This window comes from Megascapheus bottae, chromosome 18 (genome assembly GCF_031878675.1).
Source record: "Megascapheus bottae isolate mThoBot1 chromosome 18, mThoBot2.hap1, whole genome shotgun sequence".
NCBI lineage: Eukaryota > Metazoa > Chordata > Mammalia > Rodentia > Geomyidae > Megascapheus > Megascapheus bottae.
The window spans coordinates 23594740-23614165 of NC_143526.1; the positions used below are offsets into that span (position 1 = coordinate 23594740).

Here is a 19426-nt window from a genome sequence, read left to right on the forward strand (position 1 = left end):
CTCATGTGGAGTATTACTTCAGGTGGAAAGTAGGCCACACCATTCATAGGAAGGGCATAGTGTGCATTTGTTCTCAGGAAGTTGGCTGAACTCACTGGTAATACTAGAGCTTGCTTTCTACTACTGTTCTCCTCCGCTTCACCATAGAATCGAATGAAGACTCTCCCAAGGAGAAGGAGGAAAGGAAAAAGAAGAGAAGAAAAAGTGTCTGCCTAGCGTGTGCAAGGTCCAAGGTTTAAGCCTTAGCACTGCCAAATTAAATGAATAAACAAACAAGTAATGCTGTGTGTGTGTGTGTGTGTGTGTGTGTGTGTTTGTGTGTGTGTTAAACTAATGCCTGCCATATGGAAAATGAATACATGTCTGCCATTATTGATACTGATGATAAGAAAACTAACAATAAGGAAAAAGACATATACAATCTGAATTAGAAAATAACAGATATCTTCTCTAAACCTGAGTAACTTGCCCATATGTATTGACTTCTAGTAATTTTTTTTTTTTGCCAGTCTGGGGCTTGAACTCAATGCCTGAGCACTGTCACTGTCATTCTTTGTTTGTTTGGTTGGTTTTTTTTTTTTTTTTTTTTTTTTGCCAGTCCTGGGCTTGAGCTCAGGGCCTGAGCACTGTCCTTGGACTTTCTCAAGGCTAGAGCTCTACCACTTGAGCCTCAGCACCACTTCCGGCTTTTTTCTATGTATGTGGAATCGAACCCGGGTCTTCATGCATGCTAGGCAAGCACTTTAACCACTAGGCCAAACTCCCTGCCCTTTGTTTGTTTTTTTCCTCAAGGTTAGAACCCTACCATTTGAGCAACAGCATCACTTCTGGATTTTTTTTATGTATGTGGTACCAAGGAATTGAACCCGAGTGTTTGTGCTTGCTGAGCAAGCACTCTACCACTAGGCCAAACTCCCAACTGCCTAATAAATTATTTTATCAAAGTCTGAGCTTTTGTCTTTTTAGTAATTTAAGTAAAGTAAGCAATGATAAAATATGGAATAAAATAATTATCCACTCTTTGTATATAAATAGTAAATATATAGCTAACTCCAATGCTGCTGTAAATATAGTTCTATCAAAAAATTTTAAAAATTGCCTTGATGATTAAATACATAAAGGATATCTTCAATTGGAAGGAAATACGCTAAAAGCAACAAAACATAACAACATCTTGGATATCATTATTTAAACAAGAAAGCACAACTTTAACTCAATATAAGGGTCTTGGAATTATATTAAAAAGGAAGCAAACAGATTTTTCTCATAATGGGTAGTAAAAGTATAAACAATATACAATGTTTTCTCACATATTCTTTCAATCCAATGTCTAGAATATTCTAGTTAACAGAAAAAGTAAAAATATCTTATCATACTAGCTTCCTACAATGGAAAGAATCCAATATACTGTTTCCTATAAGTCTGGGAAGAGCTAAATATATGCAACACAAGTAACTGAGCATAATTTTATAATTAAATTACGATAAGAACATTGAATTAAAGCCAGGATACTATCATGTGTTTTTAAACTCTACTTACAATGTATTAAAATATGCAGTGCTGTTGTTATTCTGATGATGAACTGACACAAATATCACATGGATGTATTCCAAAGAAACTACTGTGATATCATTTCCCAATAACTAGACAGACCTTAAAGTATACTTCAAGCCACATGTAATGGTGTCAAAAAGCATTTGTTAGCAAGTGCAAGGCCCTGGGATTACTCTTCAGCACCATGAGTGAAGGAATAAATGAATCCATGTGTGCATGTATGTAAAGTCAGGTATTCTTCCAGAGTCTATGCTTTAGAAAAATCTATCACCAGAAACCATCTCTCAATAGTTTGAAAACTATTTCATTCTAATGGAATTTATTGTTTTCTTTTAATTTAAGTTTTATTGTGAAGGTGAGATACAAAGGGTTGCAATCACATAAGTCAGGTAATGAGTATTTCTTTTTGAACAGTGTTACCCCTCCCTCATATACTCCCACTTTTCTACCTCTGGATCCCTGCCTCTGCAGTTGTAAAGTTCGTTTCCAACATAATGTCTAGTAAATATGACTGTTGAATTGGTTCTCCCTTTTCCCCACAGTTTCTGAGATTCCCCATCTCTTTCTGAAATCAGATAAACTTATATACACCACAAAGTGTACAGAAATTAAAAAAACAGTGAATAAACCAAAAGGAGAAAGAAGTTTAGGTCACCAGGAATGTGACCTAGTGATAGAGTGCTTGACTAGCATGCACGAAGCTCTAGGTTCAATTCCTTTGTACTACATACACAGAAGAAGATGGAAGTGTTGTGGTGCAAGTGGTAGAGCCCTAGCCTTGAGAAAGTTCAAGGACAGTGCCCAGGCCCTGAGTTCAAGCTACAAGACTGGCAAAAAGCACAAAAAAACTACAAACAAACAGTATTCTAAAAAAAATACCTCTTGTTTCCATTTCTGGAGTTGATTTTGATAAAGATCATTTCATATGGTCACATGCATTGAACTATTGTGGTCCTCTTCTAAGAATATCTTAGTTCTTACAAAGCTATGCAGCTTCTGTTTCTTTGGGTGTGACTTGCTTTGCTTAATATAATTTTTCCAAGTATTTCCATTTCCATTTCCTTATGAATAGGGCAAAGTCATTGCTTCTGATGGCAGCGGAGAATTCCACCCCACATTTTCTTGATCCCTTCATTCATGGGGAACATTTATTCATAAACTGTGTCAATTTGGGCCAAAGCATCAGAACAACTGAAAATTCAATGCTAGCCAGAAAAAAAAAAAATATATATATACACACATCTTCATGGAAGTAAAAATTTGAAAGGGCGGGTCATGCCAGGGATGAAAACACAAAACACAGTGCTGATAAAAAAAAAAAAAGAAAAACAGAATTTAAGCTGGAAAGTGACTTGATAAATACAGACTTGACCCTAGTAATGCCACACATAGCTTATTGTCTACAGTATGTACAACATAATAAATGCTGTATTTCTAAGAATCTAGTCAGTTTGGAAGAGAAATTGTCTAGTCTTGCTAAAGTCACTGTCATAACCCTAAAACAACTGTCTTAGAGAAAATAATTTACAGAGGTAATTACAGTGACATCTAAATCTTGTTGAGAATAATGCTGCTATTTCGTTCCATCAAAGTCTTTTAAAACATCTTAAAGCTTATTCCATAGGTTACTTTAAATTCCCCATCATCTGGGCATTAGTGGTTCACACCTATAACTCAAGAGGCTGAGACCTGAGGATCAGAGTTCAAAGCCAGCCTGGCCAGTATAATCAATATGGCTCTTATCTCCAATTAATGACAGAAAAATGTGAAAGTGGTGCCATGGTTCAAGTGGTAGAGCAGTGGCCTTGACAAAAAGAGCTCAAGGACAAAGCCCACACCAACTTCAAGCCCCAAGACTGGAAAAAAGAAAGAGAGAGAGAGAGAAGAGAAGAGAGAGGGGGGGGGAGGGAGGGAAGGAAGGAAGGAGAAAGAGAAAGAAAGGGAAAGAGGAAGAAAGAAACAAAGAGAGAGAGAAGAAAGAATGAAAGAAAAAGAGAAAGGAGAGAGAGAAAGAAAGACAGAGAGAGAGAGAGAGAGGAGGGAGTGGGGAGGGAGAGAAGAGAAAGAGAAAGAAAGGGAAAGAGGAAGAAAGAAACAAAGAGAGAGAGAAAAAAAGAATGAAAGAAAAAGAGAAAGGAGAGAGAGAAAGAAAGACAGAGAGGGAGGGAGAGAGAGAGGGAGAGGGGGAGAGAGAGAGAGAGAGAGAGAGAGAGAGAGAGAGAGAGAGAGAGAGAGAGAGAGAGAGAGAGAGAGAGAGAGAGAGAGAAAGAGAGAATTCCCTATGGTCAAGGAAACTTTTACCTAGGGTGTAATTTTTTTCTGAATTATCCTCAGAGGAAGTGTCTTTTCAGCAATCAATCTCTTCTTTTGCCTTCCCTGGCTTGGTTCCCGAAACATTAGAAATACATAAATAAACATCTTGTTTGCCCAAGCAGACCTAAGCTTCAATGCTCTAGATCAAAAGTGCATAAAGCAAATCTAAACAGAAATCAGGTTACTGTTGCCTTGAAGAAGAAGAAAAGAAGAAATAAAAATGTTCATGTAAATAGATGGTTTCTTGGCTTTTGAAACAGCATATGTTCTATTCCTAACGTGCTTGGGAGACTAGTTGTTTATTATATAGCAATACTAAAAGCCACTACAAAGGTAAGAGGACTGATGGCTAAGAATTTTCTTTCTTCACCTTGGACCTTAACAGCAAATCTGAGAAAGTAAGATTTGCCTTTGATAGGGAGAAAGCACAGCCTACATTGTTGAGAAGATTACAAAGGTGGATCCAAAATCCAAACCCAACAAGTTGTACTGCAACAACTTCAAAGCCGGTTTTCTAAATCAGCTTCCAACTTCCCAAATTAAGTCTGGTTTATGGACACCAGCCCTAGCTTCAAATAAAGTATTCACTTAACATGCTCCAATGCCTTGAAAAGAGATCCATTTAAAAGCCCTTAATCAGGAGGGATGTGTATTAAGTTGCTAAAGCATCATATTTCCATGTTGATGCTCTCAGACAAGGATTCAAGTAAAAGTAGTATACTTTAGAGGTGATCTCAGGACACAGCAGTAGGGAAGTAAGTCAGGAAGGAAGGAACCCCAAGCCATTAGAGTAACTGAGCTTCATTCTACAGGCAAGCTCTAGGGATAGACAGACAGACAGACAGACCGATTATATATACCCAAATATATATATATATATTATATATATAATCACTGCAGAATAATTAACTGCCAACAAGTTTCTGGGCAGTTGAATGGGAGAAAAACTGAGTTTTCCCTGGCCAGAAAGATAAAGCAAAATAATACAGGTACTGGTGGCTGCTAGGGTACACCTAGGGCACAATGTGATGGCAAGAATAAGGATCTAGACACAGTACCGTCTCCACCTTAGCTCTTAATGTCATTGAGAATAGTGAAGGAACTGCAGAGAAGGAAAAAGGAAAGATTTCAACCATCCATGTTGGTAGTTAGCCAGCAGTGATTAGCATCGGGCTTCCAGCCCATGGAACAATCACATCCCACACAAAGCAATCCTCACATGAATTCTGCTGCTTTCTAAGGTGATTTCAGTTATTGTTTCAGCCTTTGGGAAAAGCTAGAAAATACAAACAAATAGATTTCATCTCTTCAATTTCTACCTCCATCATGGTACCAAGCACCCAGCTGACTAAATTAATCCTGTCCACTTAATACACAGAACATACATCCAATTCACGTTTCTGAAATCTTCTAACCAAGCATGTCTCATCCGGGACTTGTGAGCCTGTGAGTCTTCAATGGAGGCCAAGCTACATTTTAATAAAAAATTATTTTTTTTTGTTTATGCGTTTCCTATTCAAGATTCAAAATATTTTTGAACTCTGGACACTCCTGCTGAAAAAATGTGACTGTGGCTTGTGTAAATATTTAACTTTTAAACTTTGCTTTTGAACTCTGTATAGAACTTAAAGGTTATCACAAGAGAAAGCTACCTATGGTGCTATTTATAGAAACGTAAACATCCCTCTGTAAAGATCCCACATGGTGTCTCCTGTGAAATCCTAAAGCAGAACAGGACAGCAGATGGAGCAGATGGGAGAGCCGATCCCTCTTGTCCTAAGTCCCTAGAAATGACTAAACATTTCTAGGTATAAGTGTATGCCTAGAATCTAAGATCGTGAATAAAGGAAAAGGGTTATGCTTGCTGAACCAGAAAGGGGGAAAGGAAGAAGATATATAAGAATGGTTTAAAACAACAATACCATGGTTCAGAGGCACAGAAATATAGACGCTTGAGCCATTCAAGACTCACAGCTTGGGGGAGGTGGAAATGTCTGCCTGAGTTTTAAGGGGAAATCAACCCATTGTCCACCTGCTATTGCAAATTCCATCTCTCATACTCTAAACTATGAGCCAGGGAGAAAGCCACAGGAGAGGTGATGCTGCTACCCTGGCTAGCTGTAACTACAAAACCCAGAGAGTCACCAGACAATAGAAGCAGTGGAAGAAATTAAATTAAAGGCTCTCCCTCACACCATTCTACCAAATACATTATGCATGGGCTAACAGTTATGATGGTGAATCATTAAGAAAAGTTACACAAGAAGAAAAAGAAAGGTTAAAAGGTGACTATCAAAGGCTTTAAGACATCTATTGAAATGAATAGATTAGCTCTTATGAAATTCACGTAAGCCACAAACAGGAAGTAGATATTTGCAACATTCATAACAGCTAACAGGTCAGAAAGAGAAGCATAATCATGGGGAAAGGGACTATAGGTAAATAATCCCAAAGAGAAATGGTAAATAAACCTATGACACTGTACAGTTTACTAATAAATCCTGCTAGCACAGATTAAAGGAAGAAATACTATTTTTGGATCTGACTGGTAAAAAAATCACAATATTTCCTAACTCTTTTCTCTCCTGCTATGTTATACAATGCATGGCCAATAACTAAGATTTAGGATATGTATGGCCTTCCATCAGCAATTGTGCTGTAAGCATTTCCCTTAGAAATTGTCTGACCCATATACCCAGAAAAGGACATACAGGGCTATTACACCAAAAGTTCATCAAAAAAAAATATTTTATTCAATAAAGAAGGGCTATTCATTTTGGGAATACACAAAAAGTTTCCGGAGATACTAGCTAGGAAGTGAAAAGCAAGTTGCAGAATATTAAAAATTATATGATATGTAGGATGCCAATGGCTCATTCCTATAATCCAGGCTTCTCAGGAGGCTGGGATCTGTGGATTGAGGTTCGAAGCCAGCCTGGACAGACAAAAGAAAAATTCTTATTTCCCTTTAACCAACAAAAAAGGTGCAAGTTTGTGGCTCAAATTCTAGAATGCCAACCTTGTGAAAAAGCCAAGTGAGAGTGCAATGCCATGATTTCAAACCCCAGTACCACTACAAAAATAAATAACATGATGACAGAATAAAAATGGACATTTTTTAAATGAAGTATCCCCACAGGTGTAAAATCATTTAAAGGTCATTTAAAAACTCATTGAAAAAGAGACCAGAGAACAAATCAGAAAGCTATTTGTTACTCTCAGCTGACTCTGGAAAAAGAATTAGATTGTGATCAATAGAAAGTGTGGTTTTTAAGGTTATATTGCTTTGAGGTGATTTGTTGCTATACTTCTTTACTGTATTAACAAATAAAAAATGTCAGTGGCATGGAAATAAATATAATTCATAATAACAAAGGAAGTAGTAAGGATTCATCATTGAAAATCATTGCCTTTTCCCTCCCATTTCTTCTGAAATTTGTGTTCCTCCTCCTTTCCCCATGAGCTCTTGTTTTCAGAATACAAGGTCTTACAGAACTGTCTTGAACTTCTTTGATCTGAATTCACTTTATTATTATACAAACTTTGGCACAGAAGCAGGGTATCAGGTTGCAAGGCAAAAGTCTACTTCATTTTACATTCTAGCAGGGCAGATGTTTGTAAGCGTTTGCAATGATCCTTTTTTTTTTTTTCTCTCCTTTAGCCATGTCCTAAAAACTGAAGTGCAGATTCTTGTCATCGACATGGTTTTCATGGCAAATATTTCCTGTTATGGTTTCTGGCAAAAGTCCAAAGAAAAATTCTATCTTAAGGCTGACAACCTCTTCAGTGCTAGGCAAAAGCACCGTCTCCCATGGCTCAGAAATAAACTCATCCTTTTCACACAATCTACTTTACACTAGGAAAACCACAGCACTTAAAATAGTAATATTCAAAATCTCATTTTTTTCTAATTATATTCCATAAGACTTTCGGAGCCAACAATAAGCAGAAAGAATTTGCAAAATAAGTCTAGAGCTGGACCAAATATGAGCTTTTATTTCTAAAAGTGATATTCATATTTATCTGTTTCTACCAACCCTAAACCTTCTGTCAGTGTTTCACCAAAGTTCATTTCTGCTACCTAAAAATTAAAGGCCATGCTAGCTCTAGTTTTTAAATCTATCATCTACGTGATCTGTTTTCTATGTCGGCTATCATTTCTTCAATGACAAATCAAAAGAAAGGGCTGAAGAGGCAAAGGATCACTGTCTGCAGGAGGAAAGCCAGTGGATAGAATTTCAAGGTCTGATGAAGTCATCACAAAAGATTGGTATGGATGAGTTCATGCTCATAGAATACATTGCAACATATGTATCTCTTGTTCTGCTTCAAGCTATAGTGAAAATAACAAATTTAAAAATGTGGTGAATGTATTTTCCCCTTAAATCCATTCAACTTTTAGATTCTAAGATATAATCATTGACTAAACCCCATAAACTTCCAAACTGATAAATGACTCTGGGCTGATTTAGAAATCTAAAATGTGAAAGGTAAATTTACCATCTCTTGAATGGAACTCTAAGATAAATATCTGGGAAGGGGGGGTGGATATAACAATAAGCAGATGAAGGGATTGTTCCATTGTTTGTTTCAATTGGTCCTAAACAACATTCTAACCAAGAGGAGAAAATGATTTTTTCACAAAACCGAGAGATTTTTTTCTATACTTGAAAATAACCATGGGTCAAAATATTGGGTTAACAGAATAACAGAGATGCATCAAAGAGTCTTTGGTTCTAAACCTTTTTTATCTTTGCAAAGTAATATTTATGATTGGTCTGGTGGGGGAGGTTGAAGCTTAACTGAGTGGCCATGAATTATTTAAAGGCCCCAAAATATCTTCTGTTGCTTTTATGGAAACTTCATTTACAAGTTGAGAAAAATCAAACTGACAGTTTGTTCTCTTATACAAATACCCAACCTTTAGAAATGCTCTAGGCATTATAAATATATCTTTCACAAATATGAGCTTCCAAATAGTTCTTAAAAATAGACTTTCGGGGGAAGAGAAAAACAAAACAACAAACAACAAAACCAACAAAAAACCCAGGGTGAACAAAACCTCTTTCTAGTCATTGTTTGATACATAACAGCAGGAAACAAAACACAATGTCTAATCCAAAATGATTAACACACCCAGCGATAAACATGAAAGTTAAGTCTGAAATCTTACTCAACCTCATTTTTGACATTAGCACAGAGTCCACAGTTGACTTTTACATCTGTGACCACAGATGGTTCGAGGACACATTGACAGTAGCTAGAAAGCTCTGGGACCAGGACCTCAAGGTTGAAATTTGGAGAGTTGTGTGAACAGGCCCATTCAGGAGGAAAGCAGACATACTTCAGACACAGAGTTTCTTCCAGGATTCACACCCCACCTCACCATACCAGGATACAAGGCCAGATCCACAGCCATGATCACACATGTAACTGAAGGTGGTCTAAAGGTTCCTACAAGACTATTCCAGAAACTGTGATACCAGGAATCTCATGTAGAATTTTGAAGCTTAGAGATTAGATCCATCCTGCAATAATTGAGGAGTTCTCACCTATTGCAGTGCTAGTCCAGTGCTAAACATTAGTTTGGCTTCAAAATGTATTTAGTATTCTCAGTGGGCACCAATGGCTGACACCTGTAGTCCTAGCTACTCAAGAAGCTGAAATCTAAGATTCAAAGCCAGCCCAGGCACTAAAGTTCAGGAGACTCTTATCTCCAATTAACCACCAGAAAACCAGAAGTGGCATTGTTGTTAAAGTAGTAGAGTGCTAGCCTTTAGCTGAAGAGCTCAGGGACAGCACCCAGGCACAGAGTTTAAGCCCCATGACCAATTTTAAAAATGTATTTAGTATTCTCAATAAATTCTATGCTACTTCTGTAGGTATTTTAGAGGACCAACTTATTCTACAGTCTGAAGCATTCAGGTTCCATAGTAGAACTCTGACAAAGACTCTTGAAATAATAACCACTTTCTATAAATATTCTTGCCTAACTGCCCATTAAACATCAAAGAAATCTTAGGATCTATCTTCTTTTTCAATAATTCAATATAGAATCATCAATGCCTTCATAATAAATGAGATACTAAATTCATAGTATGATGGGCAGAAAGCTAATTTGGGAAGATACTTCAAACTGGAGGGAAATTTTAAAGGAATCTTCACCTTGGTTTTCTAATAGCAGTAAAATGATCAAGTTCTAACTCCTGTTGTTTCTGGCAGAACCTTCGGTGAATATATAGAAGAGAAAGGAAAAACCAAAAGCGTTATCAATGGTGTCAAAGAATTTTCCTTATCATTTTTCTGCATTGCTTGTGGATGAGGGCTTAAATCACTTTTTTTTATTATGTTCTACACTAAATGTCATTCACTTGCCCATGGTTCTTTCTCATGCTGGATTTAAACACCAATTGCTCTAAGATTTACTGACTCGAATATGTCCAACTGGCATCCATGAAAAACACTTGGCTTTTGATGTTCTTTAGAAGCCAGACCTTTAAATAAGTTGAAAAGAAAAGTTGTCTGGGAATTAAATGTATATATATATTTTTTCAGTAAATAAATACTTTGTAAATCAGTAACTGCTGGAAAATGTAAGAAAAATATATCTAATTTCTTACCTTGTTTTGATCTGTCCAGTAAAAGAAAAATCCCTGAGGGTCAGTCCTCAAAATAATTGGTGTAACGATGGTAGAGTCCTAAAGATGTAAAAAACAAACAAACGTGTTAATGTATGCATATATATATATATATATTGCTATGGAAAGTCCTCCCCAGAAGTTGGTGACGTAATGATTAACAAGAGATTCTTTAAGCTCATCACTTATTAAGAAAATGTTCCCAAGCATGAGCCTGTAACCCTAGCTACTCAGGAGTTGAGATTTGAGGATCCCAGTTCAAAACCATCCCAGGAAGGAAAGTCTGTGACACTCTCCTCTCCAATTAACTACCAAAAAGCTGGAAGTCACAGTGTCGTTCAAAATAGTAGAGCGCTGGCCTTCATCAAAAGAGTTTTGGGACAGCTCACAGGCCCCAAGTTCAAGTCCTATAACTTGACAAAAGAAAAGACAGAAAAACAGAAAAAGAAAGAAAGGAGTAAGAGAAGGAGGGAGGGAGGGAGGGAGGGGAGGGAAGGAAGGGAAGAAAATGCTCAAAAACAACAGACATTGCATTTTTATCTCTATAAGATTATTGGCAATGAAACATGTCCTTTACTAGTATTCCAATTACTTGTATAAAACTAGTAAAGGAGAAGGCCAGTGGTATATTTATTGATCAAAACAAATTTTTAAGGTCTTGCTATGAAATGCATTGCAAAGCCATATATATGGTAATCAGACATAAAATAAGGACTGTATGAGAGGGGATCAGAGGGAGGAGGGGAGGATGATAGAGATACGGAAGAACAAAGGGTATTAAAAGATATTGCAGAGATTACAGATAGGTTGATAGAAAGAGACAGACAGATGGACAGACAGACAACACTGAAACCCACCAAATTCTACTGGAAAATAAGGGGAAGGAGAGAGGAATAGGAACCATTGGAAAGGTCAAACTCGTTCAAAGTTCATTTGTGCAAATTGATGTAAATATCACAATAAAGCCTCCATTATATTACAAATGCGGTTGAATTCAAAAATAAAATAAGAATAATAAAAAGCTATATTGGATTTCTTCAATAAGCTTTATCACTAACCATATTACATATTTCACATGATTAAAGTTAATTAAAATCCATCCTTGAGGATATTTTAAATTACATTTGCTCCATAAAATAAATTTTAATTGTACTAAAGCAAGTAAGCATACATTTGGGCACTGCTGTTTCCAAGGTAACAGTAAATAAGGCCATCTCCTACAGATTTGGAAAGATCTAGGCAAATTGTTGCAAGTTTAAATTTTTCATGCTAAAATAAGATATCATAGACTAATAGACTGAGGTTAAAGCATACACTTTGTAAAGCAAAATTACATGCAGTGTGATTTTAATATCAAACATTTTTTAAACATGTGTTCTTTCTTTTTGGCAATTTTCAGAAAGGCATACGATCTACACAGGAAAATACATGTCCCCATGCCACCAAATGTAGATTTATATACAAAAATATGCAGGTCATGGCAGAAACTCCACTTTATAAAGGGGTACAAATTGCTAGAATTTTTTTCTAACCTTTTCCTATATACCATCACAACAGTTATGTCATAGCCTAATATGTTCTCAAAAGAACAGCTGAAATGAAAGTTTGAACATGTAGAGGTTTGGGGATTTTTTTTTCACCTCCCCACTCCCATTGCCTAGTTGATAGTACGAATGGTTTCAAGATGCCTTGTTAAGGTTTATGTTGTTTATATTAAGTGCCTCTAGTGGCTGTCTTCTTAGAATCAAACTTCTATCTCTCCTCTCTCAGAACCTCACTGTCTCTATTTATTCTTTCTATTAAATTTAGAGTTGTTCAAGGAGTTTATATACAATGTGTCTGGGTCATTGTCAACCTTTTCAAACATGTCATCTCCCCTGCCCCACCTAGCTTTTCCCTTGTTCTTAATTTTGTACCATGTGCAATGAATTCTTGACTACATAATCCCCTTGCCACCCCTCCCCTTGACACTGTCATTATAAAGAATGACAATATGTAAGATCTCCCTAGAGTCTACCAAATTTCAGTTAATCCACTTGGAGCCATTTGCATAGCACCCAACATGTTTACTTCTAGATTAATAGGCTAATTCTAGCTACTGCAAATGAGGGAAACCATGCAACTTTTGTCACTCTGGGTCTGACTTACTTCATTTAATGCAATTTCTCCAAGTCTTTCTAAATCCTTATTTTAAATGGCTAAAAAATGCTGGCAATATCCACCCAGTAGAGTTGTTGTTAAAATTAACTGCCGTGATTTTGGTAAGATACTTGGACAAATGATGGGTAAATATACAAGCTTGCCATTATTAATATATATTATAATGTTTATATTATATTCATATTGTAATTATAACTAGCAATATTTATTATAACTCTCTATATCGAATATTAGTTGTAGTTTATCTTGATACACTCTTTGCTTCAAACATAATTATAAAACATACACAATATAAAATCTATTGTTTTAAAGTATTCAGTCCAGAGGAATTCAGTACATTCATATTGTTGTGAATCAATATCCAGAACAATCTATCAATATCTATCCATCTCCAGAACATCTTTCTCCTCTAAACTGAGATTCTAGAGCCAATAACAATAATTTTGCATCCTCCCCCCTCCCCACAAAAGTCAGAATATAACTTTCCTATATAATGCATCTAACTGAACTGTACAAATTTGCCCCTATATGTCTAACTTTTGTTTGTTTGCTTGTTTGTTTGCCAGTCCTGGGCCGTGAACTCAGGGGCTGAGTACTGTCCTGGGGCTTTCTCAAGGCTAGAGATCTACCACTTGAGGCAAGGCACCATTTCTGGCTCTTTTCCATGTATGTGGTACTGAGGAATCAAACCTGAGTATTCATGTATGCTAGGCAAGCACTCTACCACTAGGCCAAACTCCTGGCTCTGGCTTTTTTTCACAGCATAATGACCTACAAGTGTATCTATGTTGCAGCATTGTCAAACATTCTTCCCCTTTGTAGACTGAGTAATGTTTCATCTTGTCTTTACATTATGTCTTGTGTATCTACTCATTTGTCAGACAGTTGGATTGTTGCAACCTTTTGACAATTGTGACTAATAATGGTATAAAAGAAATTCATAGAGCCTGCTTTTAGTCATTTTCTATATACTCAGATGGAATATCTCTGACTTGTTCTGTCTTCCTTTTCTTGATACTACCATGCATCCATCCTTCCTTTCTTCCTTCCTTCCTCCCTCCCTCCCTCCTTTCCTCCTCCCTTTGTCCTTCCTGCCTGTCTGTCCTCCTGCCTCCCTCCCTCCTTCCTTCCTTCCCTTCCTTCTTTCCTCCCTTTTATCTTCTCTTATATTTCTATTTTTTTTTCTGGTAGCACTGGGGTTTGAACTCAAGTTCTTACTCTTACTGAGTAGGTACTCTACCACTTGATTCATGTCTCTAGTCTGTTCTTAGTTTTTACTGGTTTTTAGGGTATTATTTTTTTCTTCCAGAGCCACCTTCAGCCCATGGAGCTCCCAACTACAGCCTCCCAGCTGTGGTATGACAGCTCTATACCACACCAGGCTTGCTGGTGGACGTGGACTCTAATTTCTTGACCAAGCAGTTATCAAACTGTGATCCCCCTTTATCTGGCCCTCCAATAGTTAGGATTACAGGTGTGAGCCACCGCAACTGGCACTTAGCATACATTCTTAACAGCTAGATCAAGAATAATTTTTTTACAAGAATCATGTTTTTGCATAGAAATTCAGATAGGATTTGTAACCTTAAAGATTACTTTTAAGTGTCAACAAATTTGAGACTCAAATGAAAGAATAATGCTGAAAAATACTTGAAATTTCTTCTGTGCCTAACAGTTCACACAGCGATACATCCAATAAATCACAGCAACATTTTCAGCCCTGCCTTAGCATGTGGGCAGATAGAAAGCTCTGACAGGCTGCACCTAGCACACATTGCCACATTCAGATTGACTGGAATTAACCTGTAGGTGTAACTTAGCATTTTCAGGTCAGCTCCTTCTGTTATCAGGGACCTGACAAGACATCATTCAAAATTCTTACTGACAAGTCACTGCAAAGATCCTAGACAATCAAATATACAAGTGAGTGAGCAGAACAAAACTGCTCAAATGTAGATATTTTTAGGAAGCATGCACTAGCCTCCTCATTTGTTTTAGACACTGCTATTTCTAGCTTATCCTTCTTCAAAATTAAACTCCTTTGTTGAATATTTTCTTGACCCTACTCTTCCTTCCTGGGCACTGTTCCTCTGTGAAATGATCATTTATCTCAGGTCCCTGCCTGTTTCCTCCATAATCACCTCTCACACTCCAAGATCAGCTGGAACTTGGCATTCCTGCCATGTACAGCAGGGATTGACCCAGAAATACACAAATTCCCATTTTCAATTCCACCTGCTTTTGCCCTGCCTCCCACATGGCTGCAAACGATTCTATTCTCTTTCTCCACACCCAAACAGCCACTCAACCCAGATCTCAAGCATTCTTAATTGTCGGCATACACACTAAGGACTAAAGTGTGAAATACATGTGGTCATCTTCCATTCCCAAGAGAACTGCGGACAGGCTCTGACTCATGGAGCAACGGCGCTAGAGAGTAATGAAGTCCCTTTAAGGGGCAATGTTTATTCTTGCTCCCTCCTTCAGTATTACTCAAATGTGACTTCAGAAGATGGTGGTTTTGAAGTGTTCAGGCTCATTAGAGTCACTGACTCTTTAAAAACAGAGATTTCTAGGCTCCTTTTCTCAAGTCTCTTTCTCAGTCTGGAATGTAATCTGAGAAGGCATGCACACACACACACACACACACACACACACACACACACACACACACGCGCGTATATGTTCCTTATTTCCTGGGGCTGCAAACCCATGGTCTCACAGACACTAGACAATTGCACTTACTACTGACCACCATTCCCTGCACTTCTGATAAGGTCATGGGGATGATAATACTGCTGGTATTAAGAGCAGTGCATGGCCATAAGCCTACCATGAGCAAGCAGTTGGGGTTCAAAACATAAGGATGTGAAAATCTTACACCTGTGAGCTCAGAATGTAGGTAAATCGGTATAAGTGCATGAGTGCCTCTTACTAAGGATTCAGCTTTTTATCTGCTTGATGAGATCTTTTTCCCCAATCAACATCTATCTTACACAAAAAGAATAGTGAGTGGCATCCAGTATTTGTCCATCTATTAGTCTTTCTTTATTTGACAGAAACCATTCCAGTCACATCTCTATCTCAACAGTGTGAAGTTCCAATCTCTGAAAAGTCTATAGGAACAATAATAGATAGTCTAAGAACAATACATTGAAATATCAATCTAAACATCCCAAAGAATATTAAATATTTCAGCAAATAAAGGAGTCACTGGGATCAGTTGGACAGCACTTTATAATAATGACCGGCCTTTCAGTGATAGAGATCACTAATACATTCTAAAGAAATTTACAGGCAATGTCAAACATACAAGGAGCCCATATTCTCTTCAAGACCAGAATACAATTTTTTTGCAAAAGTATCTGGCAGAATAATAGCACACATATCTTCAGTGTGTCATCTGCGCCAATTGCCATCTCATATTGCATAATAATGCTTTGGTCCATGACAAAATACACACATGATCAAGGACACCCACAATGCACAGCAAAGGTCCACCACCCCACCCCACTCCCACAAAAAAAAAATTTCTGGATTCAATGTCAGTGGTGTGGATCCTGAGTAGTATGCAAGTAATGTGGACTTATAGATATGCCTAAAACTTTGCCATGGCCAGATAAGTTCATGAAAAGACATTATCTAAGTCATATTCCCCACTTGCTTATCCTGTTTCTGCCCTTTTGAGTCTCACACACTCTTCCCCAGTGAGATATATCCTCTCTGCTCCTGTTGCTCTGAATCCTCCTTTTAACTCTGCTCTTTTCATAAATGGAATTTATCCAGGAAAACCTTTATGCCTCTTGAAATTGCACTCACCTGTTTTCCTGTAGTTAGAGACTAGAGATAGTGCATCTATCTCACCCATAATAGAAATTCCCTGAGTACAGGAGTCGAAATCTGTACCATCACTAGTCCAACAACTAACACAAGAGGTGTCAATATATATTTTTAAGTAGGAATACTATAAAGGTGAACAGATGGGTGGGTGGAAAGTAGGAAAAGAAGCCAATTATGTTTTGGAAAATATACTTGCTACTTGAGGTGAGTAGCTAGCAAACCATCACATAGTGTAACAAGGAAAATGTGAAGCAGTGGTGAGAAATTTCAAACCAGTAGTCAAGGCTGATTTACAAAGGAACCACTAGAGTCCACAAATACCAACTTAGTTGAAGCATAAATGGAAATCAGGCTGTTGCCTATGTCACTCTTGCCTCTCAGAGACACTTGAAAACTATCACAAGCATGCTATTTCTTCTGCAGCCATGTGAGCTGCAGAGGCAATTCAGGAAGGCGGACTCTTTCACAGCTCTGTCTATAGATGTCATGCCTGGACAGACGTCACGTACATGCATCTCTTTGCTGGAACTTAATTGGCAACCAGTATCTGAACTGGTAAATGTTAGTTCAGAAGTCAAAATTTTATATTATCGAAAGTCCTGTTAAGAGAATGTAAAAAGGAACAGATGCAAAGATCCCCAGCTATTCAGCAGAGAACAACTAATAAAGATCAGGGTTAGTGTTTCTAAGTTTTCTCAGTCTACTGGAGCAATTACTGAATTTCTCTGTGGACTTCCAACACCTTTTTAAGTTCATATGACCATGTCTTTTGAATGCATCATAATTAGCTTTTCAAAACCCAATTCCCAGAGTTCAAAAGAAAATCTGATTTTATTTTCTTAGCTAGCAAAATAGTCTTAAAACTTGTAAGTTTCAATGCTATGCCACCATATCTAGTTCTAGTATAAACATTTCCTTTGCTAACTAATCCTTCTCCCCTGAATTTTCTCATAAAACTTCAATGCAATAAAAAGAAAAAAAAACTGTGAACTAAAAAAGCCCTCAAAATGCAAAACAGATGTAGGAGGTTTTTAATTGTCTTGATACTGAATGTCCATTTTTCTCATTTTATGCAATAGATTGTTTCCCAATCTATAATAACATAGCTTCTTGATAAATATATAGTATGCAGTAAGTTTGTAGTGTTTATTAATACAACAATAGGATTTAGTAAGTTTGTGGTATACTATTAATGTACAGTATTGAGTACTTTTTACAAAAGATACTTAGTCACCATTGATTAATACAGATACCTGAATTGGTTTTCAAGGATACAAAATAAGTATTTCCAAAATGGATATGAACATTTTCACTAAGAGAAAATGAAATACTAGACCTTAAAAGAGACCAGAAAACTGACTTTTTGTAACTCTTCTATACAACTAAAGATCATCATCATCATCATCATTACCATCATCATCATCATTTTTTTAAAAGAGACCAAAGGGCAATACAAAATGGGTCTTAAAAAGCCTAACTAAGGGCTGGGAGTTTGGTCTGGTGGTAGAGTGCTGGCCTAACATGCACAAAGACCTGCATTCGATTCCTCGGTACCACATACATGCCTTGTGGCTTGAGTGGTAGAGTTCTAGCCTTGAGAAAGCCCAAGGACAGTGCTCAGGCCCTGAGCTCAAGGCTCAGGACTGGTTAAAAAAAAAAAGCCTAACTAACCTTTGTATTAGTTTCTTTCTAAAGTATTGTGGGCTTGTGTAGGGTATTAACAATAAATGATCTGAGTACCAGGAGTATGGCCTAGTGGTAGAGTGCTTGCCTAGCATGCATGAAGACCCGGGTTTGATTCCTCGGTACCACATACATAGAAAAAAGCCAGAAATGGTGCTGTGGTTCAAGTGGTAAAGCTCTAGCCTTGAAAAAGCCCAAGAACAGTGCTCAGACTCTGAGCTCAAGCCCCAGGACTGGCACAAAAAATAAATAAATAAATAAATAATCTGAGAAGTAATGTGCATTTGTCCCATCCCCTGCTGAGACATGGGAGCTCATGGTTTTGATTAGGGGATTTGACATGAAATAGAGGGGGGCAAGAATTAGATGGAATGGACTGTAAAAATTTGTCCAAGCACATAAAACGAATGGTAGGATCTAAACATCTACAAGAATCTAATGTTAGCTCAGGTAGCAGGAAAATGAGAGTTTTCACTAACCGGGAATGTATTCTTTATGTGGAGATCCACAGTGCCAGTTGACAATCCACAATCAATCCCCTTCCATTTCTTATTGCACTTGTTGCCAATGATAACATGAAACAATTCTGATAAGTGAACGTTTAACTACAGGTTACCACGTCATCCAAAAAGCAAAATGTTCCTGGTCTGTTTAAATAGTACTGCAAGGAATGTCTACATTAGGTGTTCTGAAGCTGGATAGGACGTGGTAAGTAGAAAACTGTAAATAAATTCACTTGTGTATCTTAAAATGGTAAATTTGATGTGAGTTTTACTTTGATCTTTTTAACAGGTGAAAATAAATGAATAAAAGGTGTAAAAATAATTTTAAAAATATAAACAGCAAGGCTAGAGGCATCGCTTGGTAGAAAAATCCTTTCTGACATACACTACGAATATGCGTTTAACCCTTAGCAAGAAAACTCAAGAAATAGAACAAAAAAAAAAGATCAGAGAAAAATATGTGTGAGAAAAAATATATCATAGTAACAACAATGTATGAGTCTGCTGTGTTCTACTGTTCACTACCTGTAGACATTGCAAGTTCCTGCAAAATTACTAGAGCAGTGTGTCATTATTTCTTTGTGGGTCCTTCTCCACACTAGACTTTACTGTAGCACACATAAAGGGCTTTTCTAATGAAGGCCCATCTAAACTAAGATTCAGTCACTTTTGCTATAATTATCCAACAGTTCCATGGTAATAAATAGATGCCTTAGGCTGAAGAAATTTGGATGT

General features: G+C 37.2%; 1 protein-coding gene across 3 annotated transcripts in view; it reads right to left on the reverse strand.

Moving 5' to 3' along the window:
* The window catches only part of Plcb1 (phospholipase C beta 1), a 652247-nt gene that overhangs the window by 628242 nt on the left and 4579 nt on the right, over positions 1–19426 (reverse strand). For all 3 annotated transcript variants that reach the window (XM_090352012.1, XM_090352011.1, XM_090352013.1), the window contains exon 2: positions 10488–10565. In XM_090352012.1, coding sequence (XP_090208138.1) covers positions 10488–10565 — 78 coding nt within the window. The remainder of the gene's footprint in view (positions 1–10487; positions 10566–19426) is intronic.